This window comes from Pogona vitticeps, chromosome 3 (genome assembly GCF_051106095.1).
Source record: "Pogona vitticeps strain Pit_001003342236 chromosome 3, PviZW2.1, whole genome shotgun sequence".
In the NCBI taxonomy this organism is placed as follows: Eukaryota; Metazoa; Chordata; class Lepidosauria; order Squamata; family Agamidae; genus Pogona; species Pogona vitticeps.
The window spans coordinates 205,212,938-205,239,344 of record NC_135785.1 but is presented as its reverse complement, the minus strand read 5'-3'; the positions used below and the strand labels follow the sequence as shown (position 1 = coordinate 205,239,344).

The 26,407-nt window shown below is 41.3% G+C and overlaps 1 protein-coding gene across 5 annotated transcripts in view; it reads right to left on the bottom strand.

Annotated features, from left to right (window-relative positions):
* TIAM1 (TIAM Rac1 associated GEF 1) overlaps positions 1-26,407 on the bottom strand; it is a 261,371-nt gene that overhangs the window by 113,177 nt on the left and 121,787 nt on the right. For 2 of the 5 annotated variants that reach the window (XM_072994076.2, XM_072994077.2), the window contains 2 exons: positions 15,723-15,901; positions 4,328-5,307 (listed from right to left, as the gene is read on the bottom strand). In XM_072994076.2, coding sequence (XP_072850177.2) covers positions 4,328-5,296 — 969 coding nt within the window. In that variant the 5' untranslated portion in view covers positions 5,297-5,307; positions 15,723-15,901. Of the gene's footprint in view, positions 1-4,327; positions 5,308-8,612; positions 8,823-15,722; positions 15,902-26,407 lie in introns of those variants that run through there. The other 3 variants (XM_072994078.2, XM_072994075.2, XM_078388939.1) reach the window with 2 other exon arrangements.

The window sequence follows — 26,407 nt, the reverse complement described above, 5'->3', positions numbered from 1 at the left end:
AACAAATATACTGGCCCTGTGGTGAATGCAGCAAGGTACAAATTCAGCTTACATTGTATCATTGTATTCTGCAGGATTACTGTTTAAAGTGTAGCTCATGACAAACTAAATTTCTGATTTTTACGGTGCATGCTCAGCAAGGTTGCCATCACATTGAAGAGCATCTATACTGAGGTCATACGTAAATGTCCCTTCCCAAAATAAAACACACTGGTTTGTGCATACTTTTTAAATATAGAGCTTCTGCTATGGGAAAACAACAGCATCTGTTCCAGAATGCCATTTTTATATATAGAACTGAGCACATCTTCACACATCCAGCACAGGCAGCAAACCCACCTCCAGTTGCATTCTACAAGATAATGCCAACTAATGTGTACGTGCTCCTTCTCCTCATGTTCATGCTGGCTTCTCTTTACCGTCCAGTGGCCATCTCTCACCAATGTATAATGTTAGCAGATCAAAACACTTATCCTTGTACTATACTGAAAGCTAAGCAGCTCACACTGTTGGATCTAATTGCGCTTCAGACCAGTTGCTGCCAAAAGCTGAACTCAAACTCAGCATGAGGGTGCAAATGTGCTAGTTTATCATGCCATTATCATAAGATGTGAAGCAGTTGTATGGGGGGGGGGTCACAATAAGTAATCTGTATTGTCTCCTACAGATGTATTAAAACAGACAAAGTAATAAAATCAGAGTGGTCACTGAAGCATGCTGTCTGGTGCTAGCTTTGACCTATTTGTTCAGGATTTCTCTTGTGCTGTTCAATTTCATTCTGCTGTTACACTGCACATCAGATGAGCACAGAGGGCAAACAGAGACAACCAAGGAGCATCACAGTTAACCCTATTTTAACAATTATTTCTTACAGATTAATTCTGCAGACAAAGACAATGAATTGAAAGCATCCTTTGATTGGAACAGCAGGACGATAGCATATTTGGCATGAACTGCATGCATCATTTAGTTTCATTACTGCCCTGCCCATTACTTCATTTATTATTATACTGAGTGTAGCACCGCAATACAGTGGTGCCTCACATAGCGATCGCTCCGTATAGCGACGAAATCGCTTTACGATGGACTTTTTGCCATCGCAAAAGCGATTGGTTTGCGATGGTCCCTATGGGGAAAATTCGCTTTGCGATGATCGCAGGGAAGCGATCATCGCAAAGCCCCCATCTTCGGCCAGCTGATTGGCGGTTTCAAAATGGCCACCGGGTAAACAAAATGGTCGCCCGCTATTTTCATACCTCGCTTTAGAGGCACCGAAAATGGCGGCGCTATGGAGGATCTTCGCTTAAAGGTGCGTTTTTAGCCCATAGGAACGCATTAATCGCGTTTTAATGCGTTTCTATGGGCTTTTTATTTTCGCGTAGTGATGTTATCACTTAGCAGTGATTTTTTCTGCATGAATTAACATTGCTAAGTGAGGCACCACTGTATTTAGAGCACCTCCATCAGACAAACACATTCAAACTTCATGTTGTTCCAAACATATATTAGGAACAAAATAAAAAATAAATAATACAATTTTAAATTAATGCAGTGAAATCAAGTATCCACTTTTTTGGAAAACATTAAGATCAGGTTTGTATTAATCTGAATTTATACACTAGTTGTTGTTTTTAAAACTAACCTAGTGGCCAATATAAAGGAAATAAGAAAATGCATGGTTCTCCTTTCTTTATTTAAAGCAGAAAACAGGACCAACTATTTCTTGATATGGTAACCAACATTATTTCCGAAAGCTTCTCAACTGAGGAAGTTAAATTTCTATTTGTCATACTGGAAATACAACATAAATACAGTTATTTTTCAACTGGAAAACATGAAGTTGGAATCTTGAGTTCAGGGGGCTATACCCAATTGCTAGTCTGAAATAATGCAGACATATTAAATTAATTGATATATCAGTAATTAAGGTGAATCCATAATCTCTCTGGAATTAGGAGTTGGATTCAGGCCAAAGTGATGTTTTTGGGAAATGTTAACAGCTTGAGGGTGAAAGAATATTGTATCCAACAGGGCTGGTGTCTCTACCTGGCTGGTCAGTTATAGGTACATCTGTGCTGCTCTCCCGCACTCCACAACGCCACTAAAGCTGAACATCAACAGGGGTTCATATGCACAAACAAACAAAAGACCACAATGTGAGGTCTCAGGAGTTCCTTCAAACCAAGTGGAGAGGCTACGGAAAGCATGCAAATTGAGAACCAAGTGCATCCCATCACAATTGAAGTTCCAGACAAGAGAATGATATGGAAAAGGAGGGGATACCAGAGCAAAAAGGAAGTGATGAAAAGCAGAAGCTGGCTGGTACCTTTTGAGGCAACTCCCTTAACTGTGCACTTAATATTTATTATACTGTATTTTCATCCCATTTTTTTGTCATAAAATGGCTAAGAAACATAATTAATAAAAAATTAGAAACAAATTAGACAAAGCCACAGTAATCAAAGCAATTAAAATAATCACACCAATGATAAAAACAGCTAATGAAAGGGAAAACCCCATGAGAATTTTGATTATTTACATTCAATTTGATAGGGAAAGAATTTATCTTCACAAAGATTGATTGTCAAAGAAGGAGAAATGTCACAGAAACTCTCATAGGTGATGTTCAAGGGAGAAAAAAAAAACTCAGCCCCTTCAGCTTCCTTGTAACATTATAGTAAGCTCCAAAATATCATAAAAATACATTTTAAAGGACCTGGAGAGTGATGCAAAAATAGGAATCTCTTTCACAGGGGAATAACATTTTTGGAAGATTAGACGACAAATTATGGGACATCACCAGATTTACCAATGGACGGGAGACAGCAAGAACTGTTCAAAATAGCACTGTTCTAAAGTCCATATATGCTCTGGTATACTTTGGTTTTGTTTCGTTTGGCTAGAAAGTAATATGTACCTTCTACCTTCCATACTTGCCAATTAAATTTATTGCTATGTGAGTGTTAATCTCACAAATAGAACACAGAATAGAACCCCACTCTGGCTGCCCTGCACTGGCTGCCCATTCGTTTCCGCATTGATTTCAAAGTGTTAATGATGACATATAAAACCCTAAACAGGTCCTCAATATCTAGCCAAACACCTTCTCCCACCTAGCTCTACCTGAATCACTTGTTCTAGCTAGGATGGGCGGCTGAGGGGCCTAACACTGAGGGAGGCCTGGAGAGAAAGAACAAGAAACCGGGCTTTCTTGGCAGTGGTCCCTCGCCTCTGGAACTGTCTGCCCACAGAGCTGCGTGGCTCCCTCGCTGGGTGTTTTTAAGAGCAAACTTCCTAAAGAGCCTCTTTAGGCAGGCTTTCCCTCCTGTCATTGCCTAATTATTATTTGCCATCTTGAACTATATTATTACTGTTGTTTTTCATTTTATACTGCTTTTGCTTTTATGTTTTGCTGTTAGCAGCCCAGAGTAGACTTTGGTCTAGATGGGCGGGGTATAAATGGAATAAATAAAATAAATTAAAATAATATGATGGAAGATTTAAGCTGATGCTTGTACTGATCTATTAAGTCAACTTTTTCTGTCTTGTGAATACAATTTCTGTAAACCACAGTAGCTATACCGTTGATAGACTATGCTACTTGGGCAGGTTTAGCAACTACAGTGGTGCCTCGCTTTACGATTACCCCGCATTATGACGAATCTGCTTTACAACGATCTTTTTGTGATTGCAATTGTGATCGCAAAACGATGGTCTAAATGGGGGAATTTCACTTTGTGATGATGGGTTCCCTGCTTTGGGAACCGATTCTTCGCAAAACGATGTTTTTCTAACAGCTGATCAGTGGTTTCAAAATGGCCACCGGTAATTAAAATGGCTCCCTGCTGTGTTTAGGGACAGATTCCTCGCTATACAGGGAGCGAAAATGGCTGCCGTATGGAGGATCTTCGCTGGACGGTGAGTTTTTACCCCATTGGAACGCATTGAACGGGTTTCAATGCGTTTCAATGGGGTTTTTTATTTCGCTTTACAGTGTTTTCGCTTAATGTCAATTTTCCTGGAATGGATTATCGCCGTTAAGCGAGGCACCTCTATATCACTTAACTTTTAAGAGCATTTTTTCTTATTTTCAGGGAAAGAAAGGTTACACGTAACACAAAAATCTCCCAGAAACCAAATTTTATTTACAGGATCAGAAATGTTTTAGTCCTGAATTTGACTACATGAGCCATTTATTAAAAATGAAGGACATAAAAGCACATACACCCTACCTGCAGCCATGAAACAAGTGTGTTCTCAAGAATGAATGGTAAATTTGTTCATATTAGTGAATTTTGATATTTGAACTAAGATGTGGGTCTCTTACCTGAGTCGTTTTTGCACGTCTTCCATGCATACTGTTGCTGTGGCTCATTTTAGGGTTCGTGATACCTTCAGAGAGGCAATGAGATTTCCGGCAGGGGAGTGTGTTATAGTTACTATAAGAAGGAATATTGTCCATTGTGGCTGGAGATAGTTTGTGATTCTCAGTATCTGGAACATGAGATGCTAAATTCCGACAGTACCCTCCTAGTGTGTTTCGTGGACCACCATTTATTGTAGCACTTGTGTTTTTGGGAGAATACAAGTCACTCATGGAATTGGCACGCTGGCAGGTGACCAAAGGCTGTCGACTGTTACCAGCCTCTCTACCCTGAGTCTCCTCACCATCCTTTTCTTCAGCAGAACCTAAGATTTCTTCGTTGCTTGTCAAATGCTCTTGACTGAGATCAGAGAGTGAAAATTCCAAGCTGTCTTCTCTCCAAATATCTGCAGATTTTGAACGTTTTTTCTTGAAACTAATAGGCTCCAAGAAAGTGGTCCCATTTGTAGGATACAAATGTTGCCTACTACCCCCTTCAGCCAAATAGGTCGACTCATCTCCATAAAGTCTGCCTACTTCTGAATTTGGCATACTCTGTACTGAGGCGGCCATGAGAACGGTGCTGCTATCCATGCTGGGAGTGACGGAAGAATCTGTGTGGTAAGAAACTGGCCTTAAGCCCATATCCATTCTGTCTACCCAGATTGCATTTCCGAAATCCTCCAAATTGCCTTCTTGGGTAAAAGGCTCCAGGCCATTCTCTGCCAATGACTGAGGGATGCTAGGAGTGCTGCTGGATCGTGTGCTTACTTCTGAGTTCCGGTGAATAATTTTTCCTGAGGAAGCGTGTCTGGTACGGCGAGATGCTTTATTTGAAAGGCGAAGAGAGCGTGATGTATGTTTTCGTCCCAAGCTGGCATGTTTCTCTCCATAAAACTGATGTTCTACATTTTGGCTTTCTGCGTTTCCCATGGTTTTGATATCTGTAGCAAAAAGTAACATCAGTGTTATAAACCAATAGCTTACAAACCCCAACCTATATTGCATAAACTTCCAAAACTTCATTCTCCCCCTTCTTTTTTAAAAAGTCTACGGGGGATTAAGGGACAGATATGGTGTTGGCATGGGCATACACAAGTTGTAGACTCTACCTTAAACTCTGAGTTGCTGGCAGGCCTGCACATGAATCTATATACCTATGTGCTCAAGACAACAGCTGTGGAGGGAGTGGAGTTCTCAAACTTCAGAGTACAATAGGCAACACAGATAAAATGTGAACAGACTGCAAAATGTATGCAAACAGAGGAAAAGAAGCAGAGCTGTGCAAATCTTGAGTATTCCAGGAATGCAGAAAAACCACAAAACATTGTGATGGACATTGAATTTAGATTCCTCAGAATTATGTTCACATTTTTAAAAGGTCATTCCTAGCCTATAGTTGTGAAGACATGCTTGAAAGTGCATCAACATTAGCTGGTTAAATCTCACAGACCAGAAGATTCACTGAACAAAGGCTTTCGGGGATCTGAGACAGAGGCTGCAAAAGTGACTTATTGTGGACTAATATTACCACAATTGCATAGCTACCATTGCCAGTGGCCATGCTGGCTGGAGTACTCTGGAAGTGGTAGTCCGAAACCAAGGCATACAACAGTGCTATAGAAATGAAGCCCACAGGGTTCAATACAAAAATCTGCCTCTAATGCAACAGTGAATCAAATGCTTGTCTTTCACTCTCCTTGTCTCTCCCCTCTTCCTTCCTCCAAGGAGAACAGGTTACATTGCCACCCATCCCAGTCAAAGAAAGAAGAATCCAGATTGGTACCAGAAATGAAAGGGGACTACAGTATACTATTTCCACCTCAATATATCTTAAAGGCAGGTTGATTTGCCAAGGAAGCAAGGAAGCAAAGGGGATCACTGCACTAGCAGCAGTCATACATGTGAGTGGAGAAAAGGGATGAAAAATATGCCAGAGTTCAGTTTATGGATATACAGCAATAGAAAGATGCTAATGTGACAGCATATTCAAAATTTCAGAAGACCCATCTGTCTAGTAATTCTTCTGCCTTTAGCCTCATTAGTGCATAGCAACAGAACATTTGGCACATGAGCAAAATATAAGGAAGTTGTGCAGTTTAGTTTAACTTGTGGTCAGACCCAGCATCTCTATGTTCTGTGTTATCTTAGGAGATGGGTTGTTTTTTTTGGGGAGGGGGTGAAAATGTGAAATGCACTCAACCCTGGAAAATGTCAGTACATTGTGTTTTTTTAAAATCTATTATCTGCAGACATTCAAATATCATCCACAATTCTCAAGTATTAGAAGTTTAGCATGTCTACATTGTGAAGGTCTAGCCCCAAAGCAAGACAAAGTGAGACAGCTGCCGGCTAGTGTTCCCTCCATGCTTGGCAGCCCGAATAGTAAGTGAAATACAAAATCATTAAGACGTGTTATTGCTAGGTACTTATTGAATATTGGTGAAAACACCTTCTAATTTCAGGGAAGTATTTATCTTACCAACATAAATAAAGCTGGCTGGATAGCTCGGTGAGTTGGAAATGTGGCTGCAAAGCCAGAGGGCTAGAGTTTTATTCGCCACTTTGCCTCCTGGGAGAAGATGCAGCCTGTACAGCTGTCAGTAAACTGCACATGGCAAGTTAAACCTAACTCACTGTGACCCTTTCCAGGATCTTCTAGACATAGTACAGTAGTCTGAAACAGCTTGCCATTCCCTTCTTCCTGCGCTATGACACTATGAAGCCCAGGAAGAAGGGAATGACGAGCTATTTCTGAGTACTCTACAGCAGTGGTTCTTAACGTGGGCAATAATGCCCCCCAGGGGGCGATTTCATTTTTCAGGGGGGCGGTAGAACGAAAAGGGGCGGCGTGGGGGTGCTGGAGCAGAAGGGGGGCTGTAGGGGGGCGCTGGAGCAAGCCAAACCTGTGAAGATGGCTGCAGCCTTTTTACAATGTGCATGAATATATATTTTCCTCCAATCTTAATTTAGTTTCAGAGTTTTCGTCTTGAAATTTTTAGTTCCTGCATTGCGGTTTGTTTTTATGCCATTTTTATATTTCTTTTTGCATCTTAAAATTCTCTTGCAACTAAATCATTAAATGTTACTTTTTGGGGGCATTTCATTTTCTTGGAATTGAATTTTGTTTTCAGGGGTCATTTGATTTAAGTTTCATAAATAGATAGATAGATAGATAGATAGATAGATAGATAGATAGATAGATAGATAGATAGATAGATAGATAGATAGATAGATAGATAGATAGATAGATAGATAGATAGATAGATAGATAGATAGATAGATAGATAGATAGATAGATAGATAGATAGATAGATAGATAGATAGATAGATAGATAGATAGATAGATAGATAGATAGATAGATAAAAGATCTCATCACCGTGGGGAGGGGGGCGATGATAACTTCCTCAATGGCTCAAGGGGGCGTTTCTTTCAAAAAGGTTAAGAACCACTGCTCTACAGTAAACCTAGAAGATCCTGGAAAGGGTAACTGTAAGTCAGAATTAACCTGATGACACATTACCACCACCACTACCATCATTATTACTGAAGTCAAAAGAGTCCCGGGTACCATTAGTCCAAGTAAATGGTTCTTACTGTCCTTGGTCAGTCTATCAAGTCCTATTATCTTTCCCTATCTTTAAGTGAGGTTGTAGCATAGAATTCATTGTGCAAATATAGTGCCCAGCCTCCCAAACCTACCTGTTCTCCCAGCTAGATTAAACCTACTCAACCTCCCCTAATCTACCTTGTGATATTTCAAATAAAATTATTAGGGGAGGCAGGTTTGAAGGGAGGCATAATAATGTTATGTTTATAAAAATGGAATGTAGCCTTCAAAATTCCAATTCCCGGTCACTCTCTTACATGCACACACCTATTGAGTTGGCCTGACCTTCCCCACAGCACTGTTCAAATGATAGAGGGAGAAAGACACATATACAGTATGTTGCCTTGAGCTAAACTAGAAAGAAGGTTGGATAGAAGCATCATTAATAGATGAATGGATACTTCTATGGTATGTGTGCTTTGGAGTCTTAATCACAGCATGGAAATGTTACTTATTTAGCATAGGCCATGAAGGTTAGAGGATTATGTGAACTATAGTATTAAAAAGTAATGTGTCCAAGCTCTGGAGCCGACTAATTTTTTTGCCTTTAATTAGAGAGGATGAGCATGGTTTTACAGTGATCAAGTGTGACAGCTGCCAACTAAAGGTTTTTAACTAAAGCAGCTAAATGTACTTACAGCTCTTCAAAGATGAAAAGATTTATACTCTAGCATAGCATCCTGAAGAATATGAGATCCCAGTGTTGTGTCATTTGGGGAAAGACTCCCATATCCAGAGAAGGTGCTAATTTTAGGCCAACAGGACATGAAACTCAGTCCCAAACATGTAGCAACATACTGGATGGGTAAAACAGGATGCAATTTGCCAGTTCAGCACATCCAATGAACCTTACACAAAACATCAAAAATAGACACAGTTATACAAAATTAAAAACTTTGCCCTCACCTGCCCAAAAGTAACCTAAGTTTAATCTATCTTCAGGGGAAAATATAAGAGAAAAGTGCTTTTTAGCTAGAAGAAAAGTGTTTTCATTCAAGAAATAATATATTTGCTACCACAACATTTAGTAGCTGTACTAACGTGGTTTTAATACCATCCATATTTGGGAATACACAGATATTTACAGGAATGCTCTAGCACTAAAGAAGCAAACAAACCCCACATGATAATTTAGTGCTTAATTAATTTATTAATAAAAGGTAAAGGTAAAGGTAAAGGTTCCCCTTGACAATTTTTTGTCCACTTGTGTTTGACTCTAGGGGGTGGTGCTCATCCCCGTTTCCAAGCCATAGAGCCAACATTTTGTCCAAAGACAATCTTCCGTGGTCACACAGTGGTACCTATTTATCTACTTGCATTTACATGCTTTCGAACTGCTAGGTTGGCGGGAGCTGGGACAAGCGACGGGCGCTCACCCCATCGCATGGATTTGATCTTACGACTGCTGGTCTTCTGACCCTGCAGCACAGGCTTCTGCGGTTCAGCCCGCAGCACCACCACGTCCCCCAATTTATTAATACAGCGCAGCTAATAAAGATATGGTGGGTTTAACTTGCCATCAATACTGTTGAAATATCAAAAAGTAAATACGGATACCTATAGATTTTTTACACACCACCAGAGTGAACAAAGAAAGCATTAATTTCGCAAGATTAAAAACAAAAACAAAATGTCACAGGAATATCTGAAGGATTCAGAAGGGACTAGGCGATTACAGGTCATGGGGCAACTGTATAACAACTAGAATAGTAAAATGGGTTAAAACAGGGGGTCGCAATCCCTGTTCCGCGACGTGGGAGCGGTCCACAGCCTAGGTTGGACCGGACCATGGACACAGATCTCCCACACACCCCACTAGCACTCCCCCTGCGAGCGTGCCCCGCGCATGTGTGTGAGTGCACTCCACCCCATGTGAGCACGGCACGCCCCTGTGAGTGCGACACACCCCCTGTGAGCGCAACACCCTCCCACACAAGCATGCCATGCCCCCCAACCAGTCCGTGGTTGGGAAAAGGTCAGGGACCACTGGGATAAAAGATCAAGGTATATCACACCTTGCTTGATATAAAGACCATTTCAGTCTCTCTCATCTTGGACTTCCTCAAGAAGTAATTGTCCTGCAACTTAACAATGCAGGGTTTCAACACTATACACACTTACCTAGGAATAAGCTGCACTTAACTCAGGGAGGCTTAACTTGTGTGCAGAATTGTGCTGTAAGACTAGCAGTGGGCAACAGGTAGCTCTCCAAATATTGCTGGTCCGCAACTCCCACCATTCTCCATAACTGACTACACTGGCTAGGTGAGCATCTAATGTTGCGCTCCAACTCATCCTGTATCAGAGAGAGAAAGCCCTGCCTCTTTTCATAACCTGCTAGCTCCAAACTTTCCTTCTATCTTGGCTTCCAGCAACAGACAGGAACTCTGCAAAGAAGGGAGGAAGAGTTCATTCCAGGGCCAACCTGGGCCAATTTATATTTGTATATCTCCTTTGATTAGCTATCTTCGGGTTTTGCATTTGAAAAGCCATGGTATAAATATCTGAGGTACTGTATTTATATTTATGAAAATAATAGCTGAAGAGTCTCCATTTAAATCTCACTTCTGCAAAGCATTTACAAGCAGACCTTTGTGACCTGCACTTTCTCAGGCTCTGCCTCCCCACTTCTTACAAGGTAGTCCCCATCTTACAAGGTAAAAAAAAACAAGAGCAAATGTGGTATAGTGGGGAGAGTGTTGAACCAGGATTCAGAAGATTGAGTTCAAATCTATGTTTGGCCAGGAAGGTGTCAAGGAGTGAGCCATTCTTTGAATACTGTACATACCTCAAAAGCCTTACTGACGTAACCATAAGTTGAAGGCAACTTGATGACACTTAACAACAACAATGTTATAGGGTCTCTGTTTCAAACAGGAGCAGTGACATTTCCGGATGTTCTGGATTTCAGCTCCCAGAGGCCCCAATGAGCACTGCCAAGGGTATGTGATTACAGAGTTTCAGTTCAAAACATCTAGAAGCCAAAATGCTCCTCACCCCAGTTTCTTTTCCTTTCTCTTTCTCTTCATCTCTGAAATGCTTTGAATGTTCTGATGCACCGAATGAATACACTAAATTTAAAGTGAAAACACTGCCATGTTTTCCCCAAAATAAGACAGGGTCTTATATTATTTTTTGCTAAAAAAATGCATTAGGGCTTATTTTCGGGGGCTGTTTTTTTTTTTTTCAAGAACAACAATCTACATTTATTCAATTACTACAATTTATTTTATTTATTATTATTAATTTATTCCCATTCCCCCTCCCCTTCTTTAAATGTAGCTGGTGCCACTTCCTCCAGGGATGCCTCCGCCACTGCCAGGAGGTCCCACGGTGGTGGCTCGGGATCCTCCAGTGGTGGTGCGTGAGCTGAGGCTCCCATTGGGGCTGGTGGGTGCTGGGTTTGTTTTGTGGGAAGCCATGGCAGCAGTGAAGGGGGCGGCACTGGTGTGGAAGGGGGCAGGGTCCCGAAGCTGGCAAACTCAGTTGAGGAAAGGGCGGAGGCTGCTACAACACAGCAGAGGCCATGCCAGCAGCACAGAAGAGGGAGCCGTACAAGAGGAAGGTTAAAAGACTTATGGTAGGAGAAAGAGGGAAGGGGGGAAATAAAGGCAGGGTGGGGGGCTGGCTGGCTGGCTGGCTGGCGGGGGCAAGAGCTCCAAAATCGCCTCCCCTCCTCCAACCTTGTGGTTTGTTAGCCTCGCCTGGGCACATGCTGGAGGGGGGGAAGCACACTGCAGAGGTTCAAGCCCCAAAAGCCGTTGGGAACTTAGGAGCCAAGGAGCAAGTTCCTGGTGGTGCATGGCTCCTTCCTCCCTGGCTGCCCAGCCCCTCTGCGAGCAAGGGAAGTGGGAGAGTAGGGGAAGAAGTTTTAAGTCTCCCTTAAGGGCTTGGGAGGATCCTGGTGAGTCTTGGTGGAGGGCAGGATTTCACTTATCTAGGGCTTATTTTGGGGATAGGGCTTATATTACAATCACCTTGAAAAATTAGACTAGGGCTTATTTTCGGGGTAGGGCTTATTCTCACTGCATTTTCACACAGACTAAAGATATCCAAAGCTTTGATGTTTCCCTGCTTCAGAAGCTCCATACCTCTGGAAAAAATGTAAGGAGGTATTTAAATGTACCAAAGAGATCTATTCGAAAAGGCTATCTGGTTTACTGTTCTCATCAAAGTTGGAGTTATGGCACTGAAGATCTGACAGAAAGTGGCATGATCCATTAGACCATAGGTCGGGGAACAGGGGTAAATTACCCCAAATGGGGTAAAAGTGAAAATCCTGGGGGTAATGAGCAGGCTGCTACCCCCCTCTCTCCCACCCACCCCCACCCTCTGCAGCCAAAGCTTTAATTGTAAACCACCTCGCCCTGTAACATCCTTCATTGCAGCAGGGTACTTCTAAATGCTCCCTTTGTTCAGAGATCGGGGAGATAAGCTTCCCTAATTGGTTGCAGCTGGGGATTAGCCATGGGCAATCAGCCAATCCGGGGCTTCTGAATGACTGCTTCCTCCAGAAGTGACTGCAAAGAAGCAGCAGGAGGGAAAGGAGCAAGCAAGGGAAGGAGGGAAGAAAGAAAGGTGCGAGAGACTGAGGACTTCATCAAGCTTATTTAAATGTACAAAATGGAGGGTGTGTGTGTGTGTGTGTGAGAGAGAGAGAGAGACTATTCACAACTGAAAATGAACAGGCAGGCAAGCAAAAGAGAAACTGAATTAAGGCGGGGGGGAAGGGTGGCTTTTTAAGGTGCTGTCTAGGTTTATCATTGCTTTCCTCCCAAGAGGCAGGCATATTTGAATTTAGTGGCTGCTGTCACCATCTGCAGTGATCATGGAGCCCAAGAAAGTGAAATCTGTCACTGCCTCCATATCTTCCCCTTCTATTTGCCAGGAGGTGATGGGACCAGTGGCCATGATCTTCCTTTTTTTGATTGTGAGCTTCAAACCATTTTTTGCACTCCTCCTCTTTCACCCACATTAAGAGGTTCTTTAATTCCTCCTCACTTTCTGCCATGCTTTTGCATAGTCAATGAAGTAGAAGTAGATGTTTTTCTGGACCTCTCTGGCTTTCTCCATAATGCAGCGCATGTTAGCAATTTGGTCTCTAGTTCTCTGCCTCTTGTACTTCTGGGAGTTCTCAGTCCATGTACTGCTGAAGCCTGCCTTGGAGGATTTTGAGCATAACCTTGCTAGTGTGTGAAATGAGTGCAATTGTATGGTAGTTAGAGCATTCTTTGGCACTGCCCTTCTTTGGGACTGGGAAGTAGACTGATCTTTTCCAATCCTCTGACCACTGCTGAGTTTTCTATTGATGATGATTAAAAAAAAGCACACTGGTCCTTTGATATTGGGCTGTGGCACCAATGACCTTTAGCCTGGTTTGTTCCTTTTTGCACACCACACATAGAATGATTAAAGTGGTAGGGACCCCCCCCCCCAATTCTGCATTGGCTGTCTCTAGCAAGCATGTCATTGCTAGCACCACTCTGGCAGCCACTAATGATCTTGGACACCTTACTACTCCCTATACCACACCACGGCTGGAGTGCAATGTGTTCCAGCAAAAATAGTGCACATCTTTATCAAATTTGGTGCATCCTGCTAGTTCGGTACACAGCCTGTGTAGATTCAATAATATTTTTAATTCAAATAATGTACGATTTCCTTCCTTTCAAATCAAGAGGGTAATGTCAGCATATATAAATTTTTGAGGGAATAAAAGGTAAAAAAGTTCCCTGACACCTGCATTAGACAGTGTGCTTAATCCAAATAATGTTAAATGAGTTCAAGCAGACTTCAGTTGTTTTGGCCACTATCCTGAAAATCAAACTTTGGGCTTTCTAAATTGCTACCCACAACTTAACTGCTATATTAAATCTGCTGTTTGGATGATGTACCCTTTAAATTCATTAGAAATTAAAGGTTTCTACAAACAAATAATGCTGATTGTCCATAGCCTTTTCCTCTAAACTGGGACCCTCCTCAACCTAGAAGGTACTTTGCTCTTGACAACCATGCTCTTTTCTTTCCCTCTTTAACGCCAATGAAATTTCAAGGCGTACGCAAAATGAAGCTAATTTAAGCTAATGACTTAGACATTATGGACTTCACCATTAACTGTGAAGTACCTTACAAGACAACATATTGCAACAGATTTAAATTTAGATTCTGGTGGGAGGCTGCTATCATCAGATCCACACTTTTGGCAGGAAGCTAAGCTTGCGAGACTGAAAATGGAAGGAAAGTTTCAACCAACATTGTGCCCTTTGTTTCCAAAAACAAAGCAGTCACGTGCTGAAATATATTTTACCCTAGAGACAAACTACATCGTCACAGCACCAGGATGTATTTTCTAAACACAAGTCTGCATCACCTATACCCTGTCAGTGAGCTCTAACTTTTAGTAAGTTATGTAAGGTAGAGAAGCAAAATAAGCACTTGGCCTCTACCCACTTCCTTTCCTGCAACCCTCCGTAATCATCTGGCATAGTGTACCAGGAGGGAGGCCGCAGACCCATCTGTTATGGGTAGACAAAAACACATAGCAGAGGAGTGGGCCAGGTATGACCTGTGGGCTGTATGAGGTCTTCAGGGACATTTCTGAAGCCCTCTCTGCCACCCCAGAGCTCCCAACAGAGCTGAAAACATTCCCGAAAATGGGATCCCCACCCCAAAAATACTAAACAAACTAAAAGTGCTGGGAGTTACAGTCCAACATGATTTGGAGCACTGCATCTTCCTGGTTTATACAAACAGGTTTGTGGCCCTCAGTGGTAGCTTGTGCCTCCCTATCTCCATACTTTTCCCCGTTATTGCTAAATTAAAAGACAATTCCACTTTATACCTCAGCATTTCACTACAGTTAAATGTTTCATAGTTTTGAAAAATTAAAAGTCTATGGCCAGATACTTCATTTTGGAATCCACTTCAAAACACATTGGAGTATCAGAAGTACTGGTTGTTGTGGGTTTTTCGGGCTCTTTGGCCATGTTCTGAAGGTTCTTCCTAACGTTTCGCCAGTGTCTGTGGCCGGCATCTTCAGAGGACAGGAGTAGCACTCTGTGCTCTGGTGCAGTTTGTTTGGGAGTTGAGTATTTATGGCTGTGAGATCAACTTTTGTCCTTTTCAGGAGATGGGTGATTATGGTGATCAGTGTGCTTTTGTTGTGGGTGTATTGTTGTGAGATTATCTGTCACTGTGATTGATGGGTGCCGTTAGCTGGTCTTTTGTGTGTAGTGATCACTGGTCCTTGTGGCTGGGTAGAGTTCGTTGACCTTTATTAGAACAATGCACCCACAACAAAAACACACTGATCACTAAAATCACCCATCTCTTGAAAAGGACAAAAGCTGATCTCACAGCCATAAATACTCAACTCCCAAAGAAATGGCACCACAGCACAGAGTTATAACTCCTGTCCTCTGAAGATGCCGGCCACAGAGACTGGTGAACGCTAGGAAGAACCTTCAGAACACGGACAAAGAGCCCAAAAAACCCACAACAACAATTAGATCCCGGCCGTGAAAGCTTTCGCGAATACATATCACCTCCAAAATGCTCTGCAGGCAATTCAAATCAGGAAGCCAAGAAAAGGAGAAGAAAAGAACTGATATTATCATCATCAGCTGTTAGATGGAAATTCTAGTTCTTTTGCATTGCTCAACAGGGATAATGACAAAACGCAATCTCCTCCCAAAATGGCTGCACAGTAGGCAGCAAACACCCGTACGAATAGCACACAATGTACCTACCTTACAAGGCAGTAGTGGTACTCAGCACTACTTCCTCCAAAACAAGTATGGAATTTAGATGTACAGAATTGCAAATGCCTTGAAAATGAGCAGTTACTGGAACTGCAGAGTCTGTCACCACCTGCCACTCAGACACTCCATTACTGCCTTGTCGGAGCCTGTGAACATGTGCCAGAAACCTGGTGGGGAAGGAAAAAAAAAGACAAGCAAAACAAAAGGCTTAGCCAGAATAGATATAAAGTTCCACTCTCATCACTTACTGAACAAGACGGGAAAATATCTACATTTAAATGTGTAACAATTACTTCACTGTGGCCTTAAAGCTCTGTTGGGGAGGAGAGGGTAATTGAAGTGGGGGGAGATTAGAATGGAGTTTGCTTTTCAAAATCAAGTTGGTACAGTGGGGCACAATTTGTAGCCAATTAATTTTTAAAAAAAGAACATTCTCCCTGACAGGAATGTACAACTAAAATTTACACCCTTTGCTTAAATAGGGGAAAGGTCAATGGAAAGTGAGAAAAGCAGACAGACTAACAGAAATGAGTTCAGATTAGAAGTCACTCTTATGGCATTTTCACAAATTTCCAAAAGCAGGCTTATCTGTGCTCCCACCTCAGGGAACAAAGGAAGGAGGCAGAACTCTAGAATAGAAATATCTCTACTGAAATGCCTTTACATTGACAAAAGTTCAGAATGTAAACTGAATTTAAAAAGCGAACAATTGAAGGAACTGGTTTAACTGGCTTCTATGAAAAGAAATTGCACAATTAAATACACAGCTAACAATACAGACAGAGACAAACGATGTCGGCTTGTTAAAAGAATTCAATATGCCTGTGGCCTGGGATATTAAGGGCAGCATACACAGGAGTTTTTTTTTGGGGGGGGGGCGTTGTTTTCAGTGTTGTTGCTGAAAGGATCCTATGCTAAACAAAGAGAAGAATGTGACATATTCCTCACACTAGTGAAGACTGGATGACACCTGTGTTTTGGGAAGAAGTAAAGGCAACTAAGAAATCTCATTGGTTGTAACATGAAATTTAGTCTGTGAAGTCATGCCCTTGTTTTTCCTGAGGAAGCAGCTCTGGCCCAGATGATGACTTTTAAAAAGGAGAAAATAATACACATTCAGAACATGCATATCCCCCCCCCCCATGGTGCTGTATTTTTTTTTTCGGGTCAAAAAGTGAGGAAAGGGTAGGAAATGTTTTGTTTAATGTAGGTCTACTTCTTTCTGCACTGTCTCCTCTCTCTATGCCTTTAAGCAGCAGAGGAGCTTTGAAAAGGAGTTCATTAATTGCCCAGAAGCTGGCAAAAATTAATAACATGAAGCTCATTTATATTGAAATAGACTCATTATCATGCCAGCTGTCAACAATTTACAAGGCTAGATTCATGTTAGCAAGCAGAAGTCCTACAGGCATGTCTTCACCCACCTGCATCTTGTACTCAGATTCTAAAAAGAAATTAAAGATAAACTTTGAAAGAAGAAGCAATGCTCTACAAATGCTTATTTCAAAAAAGAATTTTCAAGAGTAGGGGCAACCATTTCTCATGTCATCACAACCACCTTCTCCAAGACAATCAATCAGTTTAGACCAGAGGTAGGAGATGTGTGTTCTGCTGACTTCTAACTGGAACTCCCAACACCCCATAGAAGCAGAATTAGGAGTGAAAAATGATGCAAGTTGGAGTAGAGGGGGCACACATCCTCCCTCCAAGTTTAGGTGAAACTTCAAACCATGAGTTGGCACTACATGAAAATACAGTGGTGCCTCTTTTGACAACGTTAATTCGTTCCAGCGAAATCGCTGTAGAGCGAAATCGTCATCAAGCGGGGGGAAAACCCATTGAAATGCATTGAAAACCACTCAATGCATTCCAATGGGTTAAATACGTATTCGTCCAGCAAAGATCCTCCATAGGGCGGCCATTTTCTGGTGCCTGTAATGTGAGGAATCCGTTCTAAGCACAGCGGGGAGCCATTTTAAACAGTGGGCGGCTGTTTTGAACTGATCGTCGTGAAGCGAAGAATCGGTTCCCGAAGCAGGGAACTGATCGTCGGGAAGCAAAAAAAAGCCCTTTGAAACATCATTTTGCAATCGCAAAACCTCATTGTCAAGCAGATTCGTCGTTTAATGAGGTAATCATTAAGCGAGGCACCACTGTACCTTAAGTTGTAATGGTTTGCAGACCAAGCAGGAGGAGCTACTTCACCCCAGCACTGGAGAACCTGCCACGCAAGTGTTATCAGGTTTTCTTTCCTCCCTTTCCTCAAACGAAATTCTAGTTTACAGATCTGATTTGCAGGGCAAAGTAGGACCATAGTTTGAAGGTTCAAAATGGAAACAGGAAAACGTTACTTGCAATAGACTAGGATAGGAATCAGCATGTAAGGAGCGAAGCAGTGGTGAGACACACAGTGTGTGAGACAAGGTAAGGGAAAATCTTATGTCACAGACATAAATATTCACTTCAGAAGTTAAGGGCTTATGGGTGCAATTAACAGTTAATTTCTTTTATGGATACATGCAATTGTCACTTTAATTTTCCACATTATCTTCACGTTCTCAACAATCTAATCACACTCTTTTCTTTCTAAGAAGGCTTGAACATGGTCCCTAAAGTGCCCGGCACAATCATCTGGTAGAACAGCTTCAAGGCTTTGTGATCTCAGGGCTCTCACACATAGAAGGGTTATTTTTGCAAAAGGAGAAAAACATTAGATGGCAGGATAAAATCCCATTTTAAAAGCATTCCTGCAATAGCAGCCATTTTAGTCTGTTGTAGAAAAAGCCAAAAGCAAAATTCATCATGTCAAATGAATTTTATTTGTCATAAGCTTTCATAGGATCATAGAATAATGCAGTTCGAGCGGGCCTATAAGGCCATTGAGTCCAACCTCCTGCTCAGTGCTGGAATCCAAACAAAAACAGATCTGACATATGGCTGTCTAAATTTGCCTCCAGCGTTGGAGCGCTCACCACCTCCCAAGGTAACTGGTGCCATTGTTGTACTCCTCTAACAGTTAAGACATTTTTCCTGATCCTCAGCCTAAATCTGGCTTCCTGTTGCTTGAGCCCATTGATACATGTCTTCCACTCTGGGATAATCAAGAACAGATCCTGTGCCTTTCATAGACTCTATCCCTTTTCTACTGTTCACAAAGGCATTTGCCACTCAAAATGTTAGTCTTTAACATGCCAGAAGAGTCTATTGTTCTTGCTGTTACAATTCCCTTATTTGCTTCTATCCATTTTTATTTAGTCATTATAGCTGTACCAATAATGTTAGATTTTCACTGCTTTTTGTAAATGGTCACAAGCCACTCTGACCACCATGTATACAGTGGAAGAGTGAAAGCTACATTTCTATACTTGTAAGTAAATCAATAAATAATGCCCCAAATCTGTTGTTTACTATAATAAATTGTAGTAGAGTAGGCCTATTGAATAAATGGGGGTTTACTGAGTCAACTTCTCCATAAGTTCCATTCATTCAAATGGGCCTACTTTAATTGTGACTTACTACACTAAAGTAAGTCACAGTTAGAATGTGCCCACTTCTATCGATGGAATTTATGGATTAGTTGACTCGGCAAATGCTAAGCAACTTTCCCCGTTTGGAAATGCTGGTTCATGGTTCTCAGAATTGGCCTCTTGATATGGCAATTACTATTCTAAAAATAGTTCCTAGAAATCAATTCCATGTACTGGGGGGCACATACACTCAAATGTTGGAACTAGAAAAAAACTTGCCTTTGCCAGCCACAAAATGGCTGCTATGTAATTTAGATTCTGTCACTTCAACTCAGTTAACAAAGGAATATTTTTAAATTGCCAATATTAAAGACAGATTTGGAGTATCACGATTCCTAATAGGAAGTAGACACTTCACTACTGCCTTAATAGGAGGTAGACACTTCAGGTGACCAGCTTTCCCAGCTAATAATAGTAGCTAATGAGGCAGCGAGGGGGTGGGAAAGTTCCCAAGGGTGTGCACAGGACTGACTAGAACAACTTTCCAATTAGACCAAACAGCTTTCCTAGGAGAGATTTTTTTCATTTGGCAGTCAACCATTTAATTTAGCTGGAGGGCAACTTTGCTCAGGTGCCAAGGTGTGATTTCTCCTCCCCCTCTAGGAACAGAGTACCTGGCTCAGAAGCCTTCCTGGTTTTCCTCTCTCATGGCACCAGTTTATGTTTTAACCTTCCACCCACTGGGCATCCCTGTTAATAGCAACTGAGGGTTAAGATAAACTAGAGATCCCACACACACACACTTTGCTAAAAAGCCACAGTGGCATCTCAGTTGCTCAGCATCAGGAATGATACAGTATTTGAAATAGAATATTACGTTCTTCCTCTCATTTTTCCCAACTTTCACAATTGAAGGTTTGGGAGTCTGAGGGCGGGCAGGGAGGAGAGCTGTATTTCCTCCTCCAGCCAAACAAACCAGTGAGCCTGTGATGTCAATGCTGCTTACACTACAGATGTTAACGTCATGTGTAAACTGATTATGTGCATGCAACATTGCTCTTTATCTGCAAAATCCTCCCCACTGTGTAGGCCATTATGAATGCCCTTTTCTTTGTACTTTCCAAAAGCGTGTGGGTTTTTTTTAAAAAAAAATTTTTTACCATTATTAGGCTAAGGACTTCCAGCTGTACTACTCCAACATGGGCATCCACTCAGCTTTCTCATTTTGTTTTATTTTTAAACTAGCAAACACCAGCAATTATGCTTCATTTCATAGACTGTTTTCTCCTTTTGCTCCACCTCCTTAATTCTTGGCTGTTTGCATCTGCTCTCTCTTTCCCCACTCCGCCTCAGGCTTTTGAACACATATGTACCTTGTTTCTCTGCTTGCTATAAGTAAAAGACAGTGAATTTCAGGGTGCTTAACTAGGTCCCATAGAATAAAGCAGAGTTTAGAAAAGTTAATGGAATAGAATTCCAGAATTCCCCAGCCAACTTGCTCACAGTGGATCTAAGAGTTATAGTTTTGTTTTGTTTTTTAAAGGGTAAACACTTCCAATCTTGGAAATAAGGCAACTGCCCAACAATCTTGGTAGGTTTTTCAACTCTTAGTACTAGATAAGCTCTAAGAAAAAAAAAGTAAACTCCAGGGAAGGTTTGGGTTGACAACCTATGGATTTGATGGCTGTCCCATTGATCAAATTCATGCAGTATATTATGCCCGAAAGTTATGGATGAAACATAGTGTCAAAAAACTGGATATGAAAATATAACTACAGACATTATCTGCTCAATAATACCTGAAATGTTTACATCTCTTCTCCCCAACATCACCACAAGCATAGTTTTCTACAACTGTGTTCACAGACTTCCCAGTCAGTGGATTCACAAGCACTGGCTAGAGCTTAGAAAACTAACTTTCTGGACTACAACTCCCTGAATGTCTACTTATGTTTATTTATTTGTTTATTTAAAATATTTTTACCCTGTTTTTCTCCTAAAAGTCTCAAGGAGGTTTACATCACTAAGAACACACTACTAAAAGCTAAGAACAGTAAATGATTCAAATATTTAAAAAGAATAAAATAATAATTATAGTTAAAATGTTAAGTAAAAGCATTACTAAAAGAGATTTAAATGCAAGAAAAATACAAACCATCCTTTTTTAAAATCACTCAGACAGCAAATGACTAAGGAAAGGCCTGCCTGAAGAGAAAGGTCTTTGCCTGCCTGCAAAAGGACAGCAAAGATGGGGCCAGTCTGGCCTCCCATGGGTGGGCGTTCCAAAGTCTGGGAACAACAACAGAAAAGGTCCTCTCCTGTGTTGCCACCAAGCACACATATGAGGGTGCTGGGACTGAAAGAAAGGCCTCCCCTGATGATCTTAACACCTAGACAGGCTCATAAATACATTTTCCAAGCTCTAGCACCTATTGCATAACCATGTATGTCAGATTCAGAAGAACTTTGTGAAGGAGAAAGCAAAGGGAGGGGAGGATTATTTCATCAACCTTCTTTGGAAGTTTTTTTTTAAAAAAAAATCAGATCTCTTTCACAGACATTTTTGTCTGCTCATGGAACATTCACAAACAACACTGCAGATAGACCTGTCAAATAAATTATTCCTTCAGCATGAACATCAATCCTACACAAATCTATAAATAGAAAGATAATTATTTCTCCCCAAAGACCTTGTATCTGTATATATCCGACAGGTCACATCCTTCAAACAATTAAAACCAGAAAAAGCAGAGGTAGGTGCTAATAACAATCTATAAAGAGGGGAGAAAATAAACAAGCACGGGGGGGGGGACCCATTTCCTGAGCTCATGTGCGTGCAAGCAGGCTGCAGTTCCATATTAATGAAAGGCAGTGAGGGGTGCTTTTATTATTGCTCCTTCAACCTTGCCCGCTACGACTCCCATAATCCCCAGAGCAGAGTCAATGACACCAGGAGGTACAAAATGGGGCTAACTAAATGATGAGCGGTGCTTAGAAGCCTAACAGCCCCCGCAACAGTCTGTTGCAAAAGAAAATATCTCAAGATGCTGGGGCTGTTCCCAGGTCTTTCCCAGCTACCACCAACAGAACTGCCCTATTCAGCCATTACTAACTCAGTCCTCTCCCATGCTCTCAGAGGGAACACTTGGCCTTCCCCCTCCTCGTCACTGCTTTCTCCAGATGCAGAGGTTCTTCCTAGCACCTAGGGTCTTCACATGAGCAAAAGACCTCCCAAAAACATTCCTGCTTGCAAACAGCGTCTAGACATTTCACACCCCGTGTGCAAAAAGTGAACACAGAGGAGGAAAGGACTAGGTTGTTGTTGTTTAGTCGTTTAGTTGTGTCCGACTCTTCGTGACCCCATGGACCAGAGCACGCCAGGCCCTCCTGTCTTCGCTCCCCTCTAAATGTGTCAGAGAGGACCAAGTAAATAACAACCAAGTAGAGATTTTTTATAAAAGAAAAAAAAAACCACAGCAGGAGTCAAAGAATGTGCTCCCACTAACTGGCAGGGCGGAAGATTAGCACAGCTTGTCTTCTGCCCCAATATTTACTATATTCTTTTACTACACCTTTGTTTCAGGGGCTACAAAGTTGCATGATACCTCCACTTCAGTTATCCCTTACTCTTCTCCCTCTTGAACTCCCCAAACCTTTGGAGCTTTACTCAACTTGAGTGGTATAAATATACCAGATGGACGGCATATAAATCAAATAAATAAATAAATAAATAAATAAATAAATAAATAAATAAATAAATAAATAAATAAATAAATAAATAAATAAATAAATAAATACAGGAAGGAGAGCACCTGGAGCTAGTAAGTACCCTGTTTCCCTGAAAATAAGCCCTAGTCTGATTTTTCAGGATGTTTGTAATACAAGCCCTGCCCCCCAAAATAAGCCCCTGTTAATTGAAATCCCGCCCTCCACCATTGTGCAGAAACCAGAAGAAGATATGACTGTATTTGAATAAATGTAGATTGTTGTACATGGGGAAAAAAATAACACATCCCTTGAAAATAAGCCCTAATTCATTTTTGGAGCAAAAATTAATCTAAGACCCTGTCTTATTTTTGGGGAAACACGGTAGCATGACACAGAATACTGTTCTCCACAGACCTGGGGAAATAAATTCAGATAAACTTAAAGACTTTTGGCAGCTATACAGAAAGACCGTCATTTTAAATCATTAAATATTAGGAAATGTCAGCAATTGGAACAGGCATGGTTATGTAAAAGGCAGCATATTATCACCATTTGTTCAAAACTAGCCTTTGAGTCCTCCAGGGCATTTCTTTCTCCTTGCCCTTAATGTTAAGATACAAAGCAGTGGTGGTGGTGGGGCATGAGAAATTCTGTTATGCACTAATTTGAGAGAAATAAATAGCCATTTTCATACAATGCAAGAGAGGGCAAGCACTGGGACCATCAATCAACCAAAGAATTTATTTTTTGCCTGGAATGTCAGTGCCTTCCATGTGGCTATTGGGCCTGTGTATTCAAGGCTGTTTATGAGTCTGCCTAGACATCTTTTTGTCCTTTTTGCCCCCAAGAGTTCTCACATTTTCACTTTGAGATGCCATTCACTTCCACAACAAGCATTTGTTGCAAATATGCTAAGTGATATTATGGGGGAAAGTCCCAAACCACTAGTACTAGCATAAGGCCCTTATTTCAATCAATGTATGTCAGTTCTAAGACCAGCAGAAATGTTGCTTATGTGCTTCATCATGAGTTGCATATACCTCTTTCCGAGATGACCAATAGGTAAATGGTAAAATTCTTTGTGCCTAAATCTCTAACATTTCTTCTGAAATCCAAGAGCTGTACATAATCAAAGGCTCTAACGAAGCTTTAAAGACAGCACAATACTTCTTTAATTTTGCTGAGGCAGATTGACACAGCTGTTCCTTGATATTTTGGATTTAGTAGTACTGAGAAAGGAAAAAAACATGAAATTACAAAGAAACCATTATTCATTTGAGCTTAATAAGTTAATTGCAAACTATGAAGTCTAACTTAAAGCAGGACTGGCTTCCCAGAATATATGTACATTATACAGGGCAATGGAATAAAATCCACAAATGATTGTTGCACCCTCTTTTCACTCGTTACTGAGTTCAATATTTATTTGGTATCAGTTTACATGGGGTTGTAGCCCATTTTTTCTGATGCCCATCAAGACTCCTGAGACTCAAGGGATCTTCACAAGATTTCACCATGAGAAATCAGCACCTCAGAACTATGGGCTGCTGTACTTCTTACATATGAATTTACAAAAAGACTCCCAATGCATGTGACAATTGGAAGGAAAATTAAAATTTTGCAATTTAAAAGAACTAACCTTGATAGTTTTAATGCATGTAATAACGCATCTAAGTAATGTAGCCATAAAGTAACTTGTTGCTTCTTGACATCTTTTGGGGATGGAGATTAAGAACAAAGGTGAACCTCTATTATCCCACTCGCGATTAATAGAGTGCAGAGAGATTATTATAGCCCTTTATTTAAATGAACTTGTTCGCACAAGAATGTACCCAAGGGATATGTCTGTAAAAAGGAAGATTCATCTGTAAATTTCTTCCAGAATATTTCTAACAGTTAGTGCCTTGAAATTTTTTCATGCATGTTTTTTGTCTAATGACTATTGAACAGAATTAACAGTTCATTACAGTATATTCGCGAAGGCTTTCACGGCTGGGATCTAATGGTTGTTGTGGGTTTTTCGGGCTCTTTGGCCGTGTTCTGTAGGTTGTTCTTCCTAACATTTCGCCAGTCTCTGTGGCCGGCATCTTCAGAGGACAGCACTCTGAAGATTCCGGCCACAGAGACTGTTGAAACATTAGGAAGAACAACCTTCAGAACACGGCCAAAGAGCCCGAAAAACCCACAACAACCAGTTCATTACAGTCTTAGTCTATAATGAATAATCATACAATAGAAACCTGAAATACATTTACCCAGTGGAAACGAAATATTGAAGGAAGGAAGTTAAATGCTCTCTATCTCCCTAAAAAGCTATTCCAAATTCTGCCTACAAACCATGTTTGAAATTAGACCAGAACTAGAGATGGGGGTATTTGTATATGAATTCCCTTGCACAGGTGGAGATAATGAGGGTCCGGGCCCAGGGTGCTGGATGGTCCACTCACCAATATGCCGCTGCCGCGGGCTCCGCAATCCCATCCTATCACTCTGGAGCTCACGAATGGCAAGCCACTCTTCAACCTGGCAGAGAGGCTTGTCGTCCCACTTCCTGCCAGGAGTGGCTAATCCACTGCGAGCTCCAGAGTGACAGGACCAGATCACAGAGCCCACCACAGCAGTGGATCGGTGAGTGGACCATCCGGCACCATGGGGCCAGACCCTCGTTATCTCCACCTGTGCGGGGATATTTGTACCCCCATCTCTAACGAGAACTTTTACACAGCTACATTTAATTGCAGCACAAAAGTATTTTCATTTTTAACACCTTCCACTTCTAGCTTCAGTCTATTAATTCAAGTTACAGTTCTCCAAGCTTTATGGCTCACTATAGCATTGTTTCACCTGCCTGGATTTAAAAGGCATTCAGCACCAAAGATATGGGTTTCTTTTTTAAAAAACACACATATAAATACATAATGGATTCCCACCTGCTCATTTTCAAATCAAGATTCGAGTTTCAGCATCTTCAAATAAATGTAGATACAACGAAGTACACAAATAACTGAGAACCTGGTTCCTGCAGAGGTGTTTTCTACAGTGATTTCATGACCTCTACTGCATACCATTCATTTCTGAGAAGAAACTATCGCACTGCTTTAAAAATGTCCACTTTAGATAAGGTAACAAAAAGAAGAGAGTGAAGTTGCACTGTCTAATGCAGCTGCCTATACTGATTTGTCTCTGCAGAGCTTGTATGGAAGACCACTGAGGATCATGAACTCCTTTTAAAAAGCAGGATACAGATGTAGTAAAAAGAACAATTCACTGAGAAACCAAGGTCACTGCCCTGAGCAGTGAGCCAGACATAGAACCCTGAAGTTCATCCAAATCCGTCCACCTGTTCTTCATATCTACATTTGCCAGATTTCAGGTTCTGGGGTCCATATTCCAGGTCACAGAGTTTGGGCAGACACCTCATGGATGGGGATGTGACCTATCTGGCAACTTAAATCTGAAGGTTCTTTCTCATGGTTTCAGGACATGCCATTTAGATGT